We start from the raw sequence: 13,696 nt of genomic DNA on the forward strand, positions 1-13,696 counted from the left end.
TCATTATGCATGCGTGTGCAACGCAAAAATCACAGTGTGGGGGATAGCGTGAAGCTAGCCAATGTTTCTCTCAATTCCTGCAGCCCCTATTAACTCTGACAAATGCTGGAGATGTGGGAGTAAAAATGCGAACTTAGTACATATGATGATTAACTGCCCAAAGTTAAGATCATTTTGGTGCGAGGTGAGGATATATATAGCAAGAGTAATAAAAAAATGTTATTTAGGGGAATTTAATTTAATTCTAAATTATATACCGGAAATGTGGGAGTTTACAAGGGGTAAAAAAAATATGGATGTACCGTGCCATATTTGAAGCAAAAAACAACTTGTTTTGATGAATTGGAAGAGCTGCAAAAAGATTCCATTGAGCACATGGATTGACAATATGGACAGACTAGCCACATACGAACGAATTGCATGTCGACGCAAATTAAGAATGGATAAATATGAAGAAATCTGGAAGGAATACTTAAGTGATAAGGCGGACAGTGGTGGGAAGTAGGGGGAGGAGAGGTGGGGAAATATTGTTAAAATGGTGTAGTTATAGGTATATCAGTACTCAAATCTGAATTGTTAAATTGTGTTATTAGTGTTATTGTGGTTTTTGTTGTATGTGTTTTTTGGTGGTTTGTATTGAAAAAATGATTAAATATTTTTTAAAAAAAACTCTGCAGGAGGCAGCAAATCACAAGACAAATCACGGGCAAAAATCATGATGCAGGGAAAATCGTGAAGCCAGCCAGTACCTCTACATAGCTCCATCCTTGTTTCAGACGTCACGATACATTGGTATATCATCATGTTTAGCTGGTGATGTATCCCAGTGTTGAAAACCAGATATTGTCCAGCCCTACTCATCACCCCCCAAATCACTATCCCGCCCCCTGAGTTTTTTATTTCTTTGTTTGTTGGAACATTAACACAAATTCTGCATCTAAATTGATGTCTATTGCTCAGGAATCCCTTTTCGTGCAGAAATCTGGCTGCCAAAGGATGAGTTTCCGCATTATAGCACTGGGGATTTGGAAATGGAAGCATTCACTAGGTGAATGCTATAGTCATGGCAAGTTGAACTGAATTTGAGTTCCATGACCCTTGTGAGAATACTGTCCAAGTCTGAATGGGCAGAATGCCTCTTAATACCCTTTCCTAGGGGTAGGGGTAGATTGGGGTTCAGGGCAGCTGTTGCACTCAGATCCTGCTTGGGGCCTCCAACTGGGACACGAGAACAAGATCCCTTTGGGCCTGATCCACCTGCTGCTCTTCTTGGCTCCACTTCTTAGAGAGGCTCAGATGCCACTTACTTCATGAACCAGGAAGGGTCTCCACGATACTGTCCATCGTTCTTAGTCACAGCAAGGCTGCCCAAGGCCATCAGCGTCCTCTGAACTGCGGCCATGTCCTTCGCTAGGATGAGAGAGAAGGTGATTATTCTTAGTTTGGGCTGAGTCAAGGCACCAATGGCGTTCTCAAGAGCCACAACTCACTAGCACGTTGTCTCTGTTCTTAGGGATGGGAAAGCTTGAGTCATAGTAGCCCTAACTGAGCTGGACGGGCCAAGGATCTGGTTCTGCTCCAGGCAGCTTCCTAGGCTCAGGAAGTAAACCAGGTGTGCAGAGCCCTTGGTCCTCCAAATGTTGCTGAACTACAACTCCCACCACCTGTGGCCACGGATTATGCCTGCGGTGGCTTATAGGAGTTGTAGTTCATCAACATCTGGCAGGTCAAAGGTTCCAGGCAGCAAATCCCAAAATCTGTTACTTCAAATGCTAAGTGTCTTTTGCCTGGCTTGAAATGCGTCCTTGAACTCGGATCGTGCCTGTGGCTTGTCTGGGTGGAGGACAGAGAGGGGTGCATGGGAGTTTGCATAGAAGCTAACCTACTGTACCAGCTTCATGTCCATTGCTCCACCCACTTTTGCCTCTGGCCCCGCCCACTACTGTCATGTACCCCGCCCCCCAAGGTTGTCCAGAAGGGAACTGGAAATGGCTCCCCATCTCTTGAGGTCCAGGCAGCTTCTACCTAGACAGAGCTTGAACCTAGAAAGCCAATATTCTTCTAGCAAATGTTCAGCCAGGTAGAATATTCCAAAGGAGGGGCAAGAAATGTTAGCAGAGGTCTGAATCTGAATGGGCTCTAGATGGTTGGACTGCACTGGGTTCAAGTCCTGCCTTGCTTTTGCACTGTCTTGGAGATGCCACTGCCTGCCTCTCTGAGTGTTCACTATACAATGACAGTTTACTTTGCATTATTGCCATGAAGGCAAACGTCATGCCAATTTTACAGGGGAGAGGCCAAGAGGCATTTTCACACTCATTCCCTTCCACTTTTTGTGAGCTCTCTGTTGCCTGCTCATTGCCATCTGCCTCAGAAGGCGTTCCTCATCTTCTCACCTTCAAACAGATCGACCGTCTGAAAAATGTCCGTCTTCACCACGCCGTAGTCCTCTGCCGCCTTCAGGAACTGGGCTATCTGCTCCATCTGCTTGAAGACCATGCTAGGAGGAGTATCGGGGATCTTCACAGGCTTGGAAGCACAAAGACTGTTGATCAACTTGCCTAGGATCTGCCAGAGGAAGCAAAGGGAGCCACAGTCACTCAAGGGCTTCGACCATCACATATCACTGGAAACCCCAGGGCTGGCCCTACCATTAGACAGAATGAGGCAGCCACCTCAGGTGGCAGGTGCCGGAAGGGAGGCAGAAGTGGATTCCCCCCAGCTCTTCTTTGTGACCCCCCACCAGCTATTTCCCTCTGTTGGAGGACAGAGCCGTGCATACCAAACTGTTTATCCTGAGTCCCCTAAACCAGCCTGATAGCTCTGGAAGAGTCAGCTGCCAATCCAGTTGGCTTTTGGATAAGGAGTGTGTGAATGTGAGTGTGTATGATCTCTGCCTGGATAGCTCATTTGGTTAGAGCATGGTGCTGATAATGCCAAGGTTACAGGTTCGATCCCCATACGGGGCAGCTGCATGTTAATGCATTGCAGAGAGTTGGACTAGGTGATCCTCAACGTCCCTTCCAACTCTATCATGCTATGATCTCAGGTGGCAAAATGTATTGGGAAACCCCATAAGAGAGACCGGGGTCTCCCCTATTTCAGAGAGTGACAATGCCAAGAAGCAAGCTTTGTAAGACCTCACACATAATCCTGGGTGAGTGCATGTGTGGTTGGCTGGTTTGATTTGACAGACTGGTTTCCTCCTGGCTCAAGGAATCATTTGCGTTTGCAAACCTTGGAGCAGGTCAAAAGTGCAGCTGCCAAAGTGGCCAAACAGAACGGGCCCCGGGATATGGCCTGAAGGCCCAGGAAGCCACCCTCTTACTGAAGCTAAGCAGGCCTAGGTATGATCAGGGCTTTGGTAGGCGAGTGCCTGGGCACAAATCACGCTGCCTTCAGAGATGGATTTAGGGGAGCGCGACTGGTTTGGTCACCATGGGAGAGGAGCCTCAGGGGCGCTGCTGGAGATGCAGCAATTATGATTTCAAACGGAGTGTGAGGGGGCCACTGAAATTTGAGACCCCAAAGCCCGCCACTGCTGCCTTGGGCTCCACGATGGGAAAATGGTGGGCTGCAATTGTAAGAAACCGATGGACTGATGGAAGCTGCCTGCATCCCAGGGCTTTCACAGGCCTGGAATCTTCCCCCCCCCCATTTAACCTGGGAACCCCGCGATCAAATAGTGGTGGGTGAGGGGCTCACAAGATTAGTTGGGCAGTTTAAGAAAATACTCTTGATGCCCCAAATCACTGTTTCCTTTGCCATTACACCACGCAGTCCACAGCTGAGCCCCGAATTCAGGGAGACAAAGAGACAAGCAGGGGGATGTTCAGTGCTTACAATGCCATTCTCCAGCCAGACCTGAAAGCCCAGCCTGCCACGTTCGGGGCGTCCCACATCTGCCCCACACTGGAGCACAATCCACTCCACCAGTCGCTCTTCCAATTCATCATCGTATTTCTTCTCAATCTTGGCCTGGACATCCCTGCTCAGGCCAAAGGAAGGTCCTTTGTTTGCCATGCTTGTTGGAGAAGGAGGAGGAAAACCTGGGAAGACAGAAAGAGAGGTGGGCAGGGAGGTGAGGTTGGCTCAGAGAAGCTGGGAAGTGGGTTCTGGGAGAATGGCAGATGCCGGGAGAATCCTGTCCTGTAGGAATGAAACCACGACAGACGAGTAGTAGGTGTCATGTGAGAGGCGTCTGCCGGGGGAAGCCCCGGGAACTCTCTTTTATTGATTATTACAAACATTGCCACAGGTGTGCTTGTGGCTGATTGGTTGATACAAACACAAAGCAACTTGTTGCTGATTGGTTAACATAAGTACAAGGCGGGAATTACATATAAACATTAATCACTAATAGATTAAAGGCTGGGAAACGGGGCTGGAACTAGATAGGCATGAAGACCTCCTTATTAAACTTTCACTAGTGATTGATAATGCATTCATCTGTAGATGTGGTCAACTATGCATTAAGAACAGGTCAGAGTACGAACTCAATGTGAACTGAACATTCTGGGGTGGTGAGGGAATGTCTTGGTGTTTGGAACAGGTTTGTACAGTGTGTGCAGAAGCAGAGAAAAGCTTATGAGTGAGACTTCCCAGAATGCCAGAGAAAAGAAGCAAGAAGTGAGACTTCCCATAATGCCGCAGTTATGTGCAGGAACAGAATTTCCCTCCATCTCCCCCTTTCTTTTCTTGTTTGCGAGGCGTTCTGGGTGAATAAGACAAAAATATTTTGGGATACGTGGTTTGCCAGCGCATGCCCAAAATAAGTTCTCCAGGGAGGATGGGACAAAAAATACTACGAGATACGTGGTTTGCCAATGCATGCTCGAAATAAATCTGCCCATATCTCCCCTTTGGTTTACTGTTGGTGTTGCCATTTCGCAAAGTAAGCAGCAAGGATTTTATTGGGTGGCTGAGGGGGAGAGAGAAGCCGAGAGAAAAGACTTATGAGGCCAGGAATGCATTGGAGAAAGCAACATAGTAAAATTAATATACATATTATGACAATGGCATATTGAAAGAGATTACGAAGCCAAGTAAGGTTTGGCAGCCAAGCGGTAAGCCACTGGGTAAAAGAATCGCAGAGGCCAGGAAATCCAACGTCCTGTTTGATGTGATGTGTGAGATTTTGCAAATGAGAAATCTGTTTTTGAAAAGCCTTAGAATTGTCAGTAATATTAAAACAGCACATGTCATCCACTTGTTCGCATCCATAATGATGAAGCATCAGTAGATAATGGATAGCAGCGCGGTTCTGCAGAAGACCATGCTGGAGTTCACTCTGCTCTTTATTCAAAAGGTGAAGGGCTTGTGAGGGAAAGTTCAGAGCTTTTGCTGCAGAGCAAGCTAAAGAATTAATATTCCTGCTATTCCGTACAGCCAGTCCAGGGACTCCTAAAAGAGAGACAGCTAGAGAAATATATTCAGATCTGCCAGGGAGAGAGACAGAATCATCACAATCATTACTCAATTCTACAGAGTGTCAATATCGAGAGCGGGATAAATGATGCTTCTTGGGTAAAATGATGGACAAACGGCTTAAACAGCAAGGTGTACCATGGCTGATATTTGCCGGAATATAATTGAATGTATAGCCTGGGCACGACCAGAACCAGGGTTCAGGCAGTTCTGTATATTTATATATATATGAAATATTTACATAATTAGAGCAATTAAAATTATTATCCTTGCCCATTTTCACACAGTTGGTTTTTTTGCAATTGGCCATACGGGCACAAGTTGCATTAGATGAGGCCACGTATGGGGTTAACAAATCAATTGCCAGAGATGGGCGTCGACGCAATTGGTTACCCCAGTGATGGTAACCGGAATAACCAAGGGTGCAAAGAGAATCATTTTGGGGTAGGAATGAATAAAACCAGGTATCATTTTGCATATCAAAAGGGTCATGGCAAACAGGGATAAGGCAAGAGCCAAGGATTTCACCTATTGATACCTGTTGAGTTAGGCAAAAGGAAGAAACATTGAGGGGTTTTGCAAAAGATTCCCACACATTTATTGGTGTGGAATCACCGCTGTTAAGAGCGGAAGCAGAGAGGGGCAAAAACAAAACACTTAAAATGAGCACTATCATGGAATTTATATTAAGGCATGAAATGAGGCACAGAAGCAAATTATCATTTCCCACTTTTCTTTTCTTTTTGACGAAGATGGGGGTATTATCCATCAGGGGGTCTGCATTGTTTAGCAAAATGACCTGGGCGCTTACAGTTGAAGCAGCTGCCTGTTGGCTTATTGCCAGCTTGGATGGCACCGGCAAGCAAAGACATCGCATGGCTCTGACTGCCAATTTCTGCACAGGTTTGAATCATTTCGGCCAGGTCGTATTTAGGGCGATTAATGATTGACTGCAAAGCCTTCTTACAGTCGGTGTTTGCATTTTCAAAAGCCAATTTCTTCAACAATTCATTTTGGGCTGTAATGTTATCAGCCTGCCTAGTGACTGATTCTTTCAATCTATCTATAAATTGATGGTAGGGCTCCGAATGTTGTTGCTTAATATTAACAAAGGAGCTCAGTGGTTGCCCTGAGACAGGGACTTTCCGAAAGGCGCGTTGCACACAGGTCGCGGTGCAACTGAAATGCAAAGGTGTCAATGTCGCCTGGGCTGTTATATCATCATACGGACCAGTGCCATAAAGTTGATTGGCTGTATGCTGTGGATCAGACAGGGCTACAGCACTATGCTTAAATTCACTTTCAAAAACTACATACTGCGCTGGAGATAAAAGCATGCGCATCAAATCTTTCCAATCTTGGGGTAGCATTGTGTAACCATTTGCTATCCCCTCCAGCATCCCTATCACATAGGAGGATATTAAGCCAGAATCAGCAATGGCTCTTCTTAATTCTCTCATTACAGAATAAGGAAGTGTCTCATACAACACCTGTTGTTGAGCAGTTCCAGGGTTTGTATAGGTGATAGGGAAAGCAGATGGCATTTCACCAGCCCATTCAGACTCTTCCTCTAAGGACAGGAGCCCTTTTTGCCTAGCTAAAGAAAGCGCAGCGCGCACAGCTCCTGGAGGAGAGCACGCAGGGGCTGTGGCAGGCGAAGGAGGGATGGGGGGGGTGCAGGCTGAGACGGTTGAGACGCAGGGAGGGGTTGGCCGGGCTGCGAAGGAGAAGGAGGCAAAAGCTTTGGATAAGGTGGGGGATTGTCTGCTACAGCTAGAAGAGCAGGGGCCGAAGGAGACGCCTGGGGTCCTAATTTAGCAACAGCATCTGCACATTTCTGCCAGGTGAGCAGACAATGAATCGGAGCCCTCAGTTCTGCGAAGAGGGTCTTTCCGATCTTTTGCCAAGTCTCTACTTCCAAAGAACCAGTCTCTGGATAGGAAGGGCACTGGCAAGCAATCTCGCATAGCAAATATTCAATTTCTTTTAAGGAAATATGAACACCCACCACCCGCTGTCTAACCAGATAAAGCAATTCTTCAGCATGCTCTTTTTGGAATTTACCGTATTTTTCACTCTATAACACGCACCTGACCATAACACGCACATCGTTTTTAGAGGAGGAAAACAAGGGAAAAAACATTCTGAATGAAACAGTGGATGTATCATTTTTGTGCTTCATGCTGTGGCCACAGACATGTGATCTGATGGTTAATTTGGGGTGACCCAATGCAAAAATCCTGAGAATTCCTGTGGATCCATGCTTTGTAACCACATTTTGCAACATTGCAGCCCCAGGCAACAGTGGGTGCGTGATTTTTTTGGTGCAGGCTGTAGCCATGAACATGCTATGTGCTCTGATGGTGAATTTGGGGTGACCCAATGCAAAGATCCTGAGAATCCATGTGGATCCATGCTTTTTAACCACGTTTTTGCACCATTGCAGCCCCAGGCAACAGTGGGTGCGTGATTTTGGGGGGGCAGGCTGTAGCCATGGACATGCTATGTGATCTGATGGTGAATTTGGGGTGACCCAATGCAAAGATCCTGAGGATCCATGTGGATCTATGCTTTGTAACCACATTTTAAGTGGGGAGCGAAGGAAAAACAAAGAAGGGACATGCGAGGGGTGTGCAGAGAAGCAGCTGGCTAAGAATGCAGGAGAGGGATTTAACGGGAGGGAGGAAAGAAAGGCAAAAGTTTCCCCCCACCCAAGCCAGCCGTATCTCTCTCTCTCTCTCTCTCTCCCTCCCTCCCTCCCTCCCCCCCTCCCCCTCTCTCTCCCCCCCCTCTCTCTCCCTCTCCCCCAGCAGCACCGGAGCACAGAGTGGAATTAGAAGGAATTCTGCTTTCCCCTCTGCTTGCCTGGAGGGGAGGGGCTTTCCCTGCTCTTTGTTCCGTTCCAGCAAACACAGCAACGAAACAGAGGAGGGTGGGCAGTAAGACCCTGAGGCAGAATGCAGGAAAGCAGCCGCTTCCTCTTTTCAGGTTTCCCCTCTCCGTGAAGCGCGATTTGATTTTTGCCTGATTTTTCGGCTTCAGGGACCACACATTCGCTCTATAACACGCACAGACATTTCCCCTTCCTTTTTAGGAGAAAAAATCTGCGTGTTATAGAGGGAAAAATACGGTAGTCAATCCCCCCCCCCATACTCACGAATTAGCGCGCTGAGACTTTTCCAGTCGAGTGAAGTATGAGGGCTGGCTACGCAAGGGATCTGGCACGTAGGCGATCACCAGATGTAGGAATGAAGCCACAACAGACGAGTAGTAGGTGTCATGTGAGAGGCGTCTGCCGGGGAAAGCCCCGGGAACTCTCTTTTATTGATTATTACAAACATTGCCACAGGTGTGCTTGTGGCTGATTGGTTGATACAAACACAAAGCAACTTGTTGCTGATTGGGTAACATAAGTACAAGGCGGAAATTACATATAAACATTAATCACCAATAGATTAAAGGCTGGGAAACGGGGCTGGAACTAGACAGGCATGAAGACTTCCTTATTAAACTTTCACTAGTGATTGATAATGCATTCATCTGTAGATGTGGTCAACTATGCATTAAGAACAGGTCAGAGTATGAACTCAATGTGAACTGAACATTCTGGGGTGGTGAGGGAATGTCTTGGTGTTTGGAACAGGTTTGTACAGTGTGTGCAGAAGCAGAGAAAAGCTTATGAGTGAGACTTCCCAGAATGCCAGAGAAAAGAAGCAAGAAGCGAGACTTCCCATAATGCCGCAGTTATGTGCAGGAACAGAATTTCCCTTCACTGCCCCCCTGCCCCACAGAGCAAAACACGGAGAGCAGCTGGGGTCAGGAGCATGGGAATGTGACCAGCAAGATAGGCAGCACCCTCTGCATCCCAGAGGGATCTGAATTAAGAACCATTCCCATTTCCCCATCTGTGTACATTTGTGGGTGATGGGTAAAAAGGTAAAGGGACCCCTGACCATTAGGTCCAGTCGTGGCCGACTCTGGGGTTGCGGCACCCATCTCGCTTTATTGGCCGAGGGAGCCAGCGTACAGCTTCCGGGTCATGTGGCCAGCATGACCAAGCCGCTTCTGGCGAACCAGAGCAGCGCACGGAAACGCCGTTTACCTTCCCGCCAGAGTGGTACCTATTTATCTACTTGCACTTTGACGTGCTTTCGATCTGCTAGGTTGGCAGGAGCAGGGACCGAACAACGAGAGCTCACCCTGTCATGGGGATTTGAACTGCCGACCTTCTGATCGACAAGTCCTAGTCTCTGTGGTTTAACCCACAGCACCACCTGCATCCCGGGTGATGGGTAGAGATGCATAAACTTTATTTCTGACTGCAGAGAAAAGCCCAAAGAACAGATAAGGTAGGGTTGCCATATCTCAAAAGCAAAAAAGAGGACAGGTCGAGACACTGCCAGCCCCTTTCCTTGGCTTGGGCTGGCAGCGGTTGCAGTATGCAGAGGGGCCTGAGCCCAAGCCATGTGCAACCCCCCCAAAAAAATAAAACTAACCCCCCCAAAAAAACCCTGGACATTTGCATGTCCAGATGGGCGAGGTACAAATAATAAATTGTTGTTGTTGTTCTGGGAGGTGGCGAGTTCCCCTCTTGCCCCCTGTCTGTGTGTTCCCACAAGCCTCTCGCTCGCTAGTCTCTCCTGCCAATGCCTCTCCGTTGCAGGGGACGAGACCCTGGGGGCTGGTGTGCTGAAGCACTGGCAGCTGACTCTGTACGGATCCTCGTGGGCCCTTGCCGAGATCAAGGAGCGACAGAGGTAAGGATGGTGAGATTTGGGGCAGAGGCACGAGCATCAGAGAGGCTAGGAGGGGGCCAGGCCTGACAATTCGACTCCAAATTTCTATCTCAGCTAAGGCTGGGTGATAGCTAGTTTTCAACGTCACAATATAAATCACCAGCTAAACATCACAATATAACAATATTGTCACGATGTCTGAAATAAGGATGGAGCTATGTAGAGGCATTGGCTGGCTTCACGGTTTCCCCCACATTGTGATTTTTGCATAGTCACAAACATCATGCTTCACAATATATTGCCACTATCGTGATATGGACTTCAAACCGGTTTTGGGTGATGCGTCAATATATCACCCAGCCCTAGTCTCAGTCAGGAGCAAGAGGATGCCCAGTTAAAAAGCTCTTGTAGCTCCTCTGTCCCCACTGGAAAGGATTCCCCCTGATCAATTTCATGTGTTCAGTGACTCCACTACAAAACAAACTCAAGGCGGCTTACAAGGCAGATAAATACTTCTGTTCTGGGCCTGGCCTGGTTACCCTAACTGGGAGGGGGAAGTAATTTTTCTTAGGTCAGACTAGCAATGACCCGAAGGGTGTTTTTTGGCTTTCACTCTCCCCCCCCCTTGTGATATGGGGCTTGGCTAGCTAGCATGAGCCACCTTGGATGATTTTGTCTGGTGGCTTTTGCACTACCTTCACGCTCGGAGGCCACGTGTGGCCGGGAGCGCTGCCGTTTCACTCAGATTGTCCTTAAAGGACTTCTGGTTGGGCCCTGTCAGAACAGGAACCTGGAAAAAATGGCCGGGGCCGGGGGGAGGCTTTGGCCAGAGAGGGAAGACCACAGGAACCTGCCTTAAAAATCTGGCTGAAGGGAAGAAAGGGAAAATCGCCCCCCTGCCTGTTGGGTGTAATTCAGAAAAGGCTGTTTCTCCCGCAGGCTGGTTGAAGAGGCCATGAGTGGGCGATACCTGGACAGCGATTTTTCCTTGCCCTGCCCACCAGGCCTGCAGATCCCTGAGCAGGAGCCTTACACCATCACCACCAACACCCTCAAGGTAATGGACACCTGCCTGTCGCAGGATCCTCAACAGGCAGTGGAGGGAGAAAGAATAATAGAATTGTTGAATTGGAAGCAGTCTCACAAGGTTCATCCAATCCAAACCCTCTGCAATGCAAGATTTTTTCACCCAATGTGGAGAATCAAACCCACAACCCTAGGATTGAGAGTCTCAAGCCCTACCTACTGAGCTAGTGAGGGGCAGGGGCTTGGGCGGTGACGTAGTGATAGTCAGCACAACAGGGCCACTGTGGGTTTGGTCAGTGGAATAATGGGGTCCCTTTTTGATTGGTTTAGAGCAGACAAGCCCTGGAACATGTGTGTTCAGTGAGGTTTATCTCAGCCTTGTGGGTCATCGGCTAATTGGTGGGGAGGGTGGCTAGACTAGGGTGGTGGAAGTGGCAAATTTTGACATGCAGGGCCTCATCATGTCAGCTCCCCCTAGCCATGGACCTCAGGGAGCGCTCAGCTTGGTTAGGTTCCGCCGACAGGCTCAGAATAATTTCAGGGTGGCAAAGGGTGGTCTGCCAGAGGTTGGCGTGTTGGACTTCAGCTGGCAAGACCACATTCACCCACTGCCTCTCTGGCCAGCCGTGAAGTTCACTGGGTGATACTGGGCCAGCCATAGACCGAGTCTCCAAGGCTACTGAATGCCAGGATTGTGGCCCAAGCCAAGCCAGACATGACTTCCACTCCCTTTCTAGCAAAGCTTATTCTGCTGGCAGATTCTGTGCCACTTGGGTGAAAAACCACCCAAGCACTCCCCCCCCCCCCCAATATTTTCCACTGCTCACAAGACCATAGGAACTTTGAACTCCTGTTTCAGCCAGGATGCCCTCCTCTCCCTGGTTTCCCTCATTCCAGGTCTGTTGTCTTTTGCGAAGGTTTCTTTACTCCGTGCCAGTTCTGACGACCCCTCTCTCTCCCCTCCTGACCTCCCAGACCCTGATGCTGCTGGGCTGCTTTGCTGTCTTCTGGACCTTCTATTACATGCTGGAGGTGTTCCTGATGCGCCACAGCGTGACCTTTGACCTGGCCGCCTGCGGCAACGCCATGGCCTGCCCGTGGTCCTCGGAAGGCAGGACAGCCAAGAGCCTGGAGGATGGGCTAGAGATGGAGGAGACCGTCCCCCTGTATGGAGGGAAGGAGCTGGAGCCGGAGCAGCAGCCATCCTGCCTGGGGGTGGAGGAGGAGGCAAGAGTGGCAGGCGGAGCTGCGGGCACCCCAAGACCATCGGCAGGGAGAGGCTTGCTGAACCTCCCGGAGCAAGAGCAGGCTACCTCACCCGGGGTTTACTGACTGCTGGCACAGAGCCCTGGACACGCAAACTGAACCAGCGCTTTCCCTGGGTTTGGCACACAACGAGGAAGTCCGACCGACGGAATCATCTCTCTGCGGGTAGCCCAGCTTGCCCCTAACCCTGGCCCCTTCTTGCATTTGGGGGCCACTGCCTGTGCCATGGGATTGCCAGGGTGCCTGTGGCTGGCACAGAGGCTGAGCCTTGCCCGCGGGTGGGCAGCCTTATTCAGTGTCTGTGGTGGGGCTGAGATCTGGGGGTGTGCCAAGGGGGTGGGGTGCAGAGGAAGCCTGCCCCTGCAGTGCCCCACAAACTTTGCGGACAGGAGCCTATGGGCTCTCACCAACTCGCTGCCTTATCTTGCTGCCAAATGGCGCAGCAGACCCTGGGCTGGCCGGTGCCCCCTGCCTGCCAGCCTTCTCACACTGTCCCAGTGCCCCCGCCTGTGTCACCTGCTTTGCTGCTGACAAATGTCAAAGAGGAGCAGCTTTTGGGGGCCTTCCTCCACCACTGGAACCCAAAAGGGTATCATTCAATGCACTTCCTTTCTGTACGTATATCCTGACACAGCCGGGATCCGGAGCAGAGCATGGGCAGCTTTCCATGGAGTTGAGGCCTGGGTGGAGGCACTGGCTTGGGACCACGTCAATGAACGAAACAGTCTTTGGTGGCAGCTGCATGAGCCGTTCTCCTGCTGGTGCGGCGGCTTCTGCTTCTGCTGCGACCCCCATCCCATTGGGAAGAAATGACACGTATGTCTTCTGTAGGCAGAAGAAGTGAGGCCTTTGTGCCACTCCCAAAGTCATCCAGCTTTGCAGGGATGGGTGGGTAATTATTATTATTTTCTAAATCAGTTGGGCGTGTTTTTTTTTAATTAACAGCAAAAAGCTTTTCTTTGCAACTTTCCAATAAACCCATTAAAATATGCCTTCTCCTTTTCTGTTGTTTTCTATTCAAGCGACACGTCGGAAATACACATATAAGCTTCACTTCTTATTAAAAATACAGGAAAGGGTGGGTGGGGTATATTAGCAATTTTTGAACTCTGGGTTTTAGAGCAAGAGAAAGGAATATAAATATATTGTATAAGATGAATCCATCAAGTTTTAGGGCGGGGTTGCCAACTGCTTTCAGTATGCTGGCCAATTTTGGATTTATGAGCAGGTGCCAGCCTCAC

The 13,696-nt window shown here is 49.0% G+C and overlaps 1 protein-coding gene across 1 annotated transcript in view; it reads right to left on the reverse strand.

The window, feature by feature from the left end:
- Positions 1–13,696, reverse strand: part of LOC309357673 (transgelin-like) — a 42,279-nt gene that overhangs the window by 795 nt on the left and 27,788 nt on the right. Inside the window, exons 2-4 of the mRNA XM_081890054.1 lie at positions 3,844–4,049; positions 2,397–2,568; positions 1,308–1,410 (exon numbers count right to left, since the gene is read on the reverse strand). Of these exons, the coding sequence (XP_081746180.1) occupies positions 1,308–1,410; positions 2,397–2,568; positions 3,844–4,023 (455 nt within the window). The 5' untranslated portion in view covers positions 4,024–4,049. The remainder of the gene's footprint in view (positions 1–1,307; positions 1,411–2,396; positions 2,569–3,843; positions 4,050–13,696) is intronic.

Source organism: Podarcis melisellensis, assembly GCF_964234715.1.
Source record: "Podarcis melisellensis genome assembly, chromosome: 15".
Lineage (NCBI taxonomy): Eukaryota > Metazoa > Chordata > Lepidosauria > Squamata > Lacertidae > Podarcis > Podarcis melisellensis.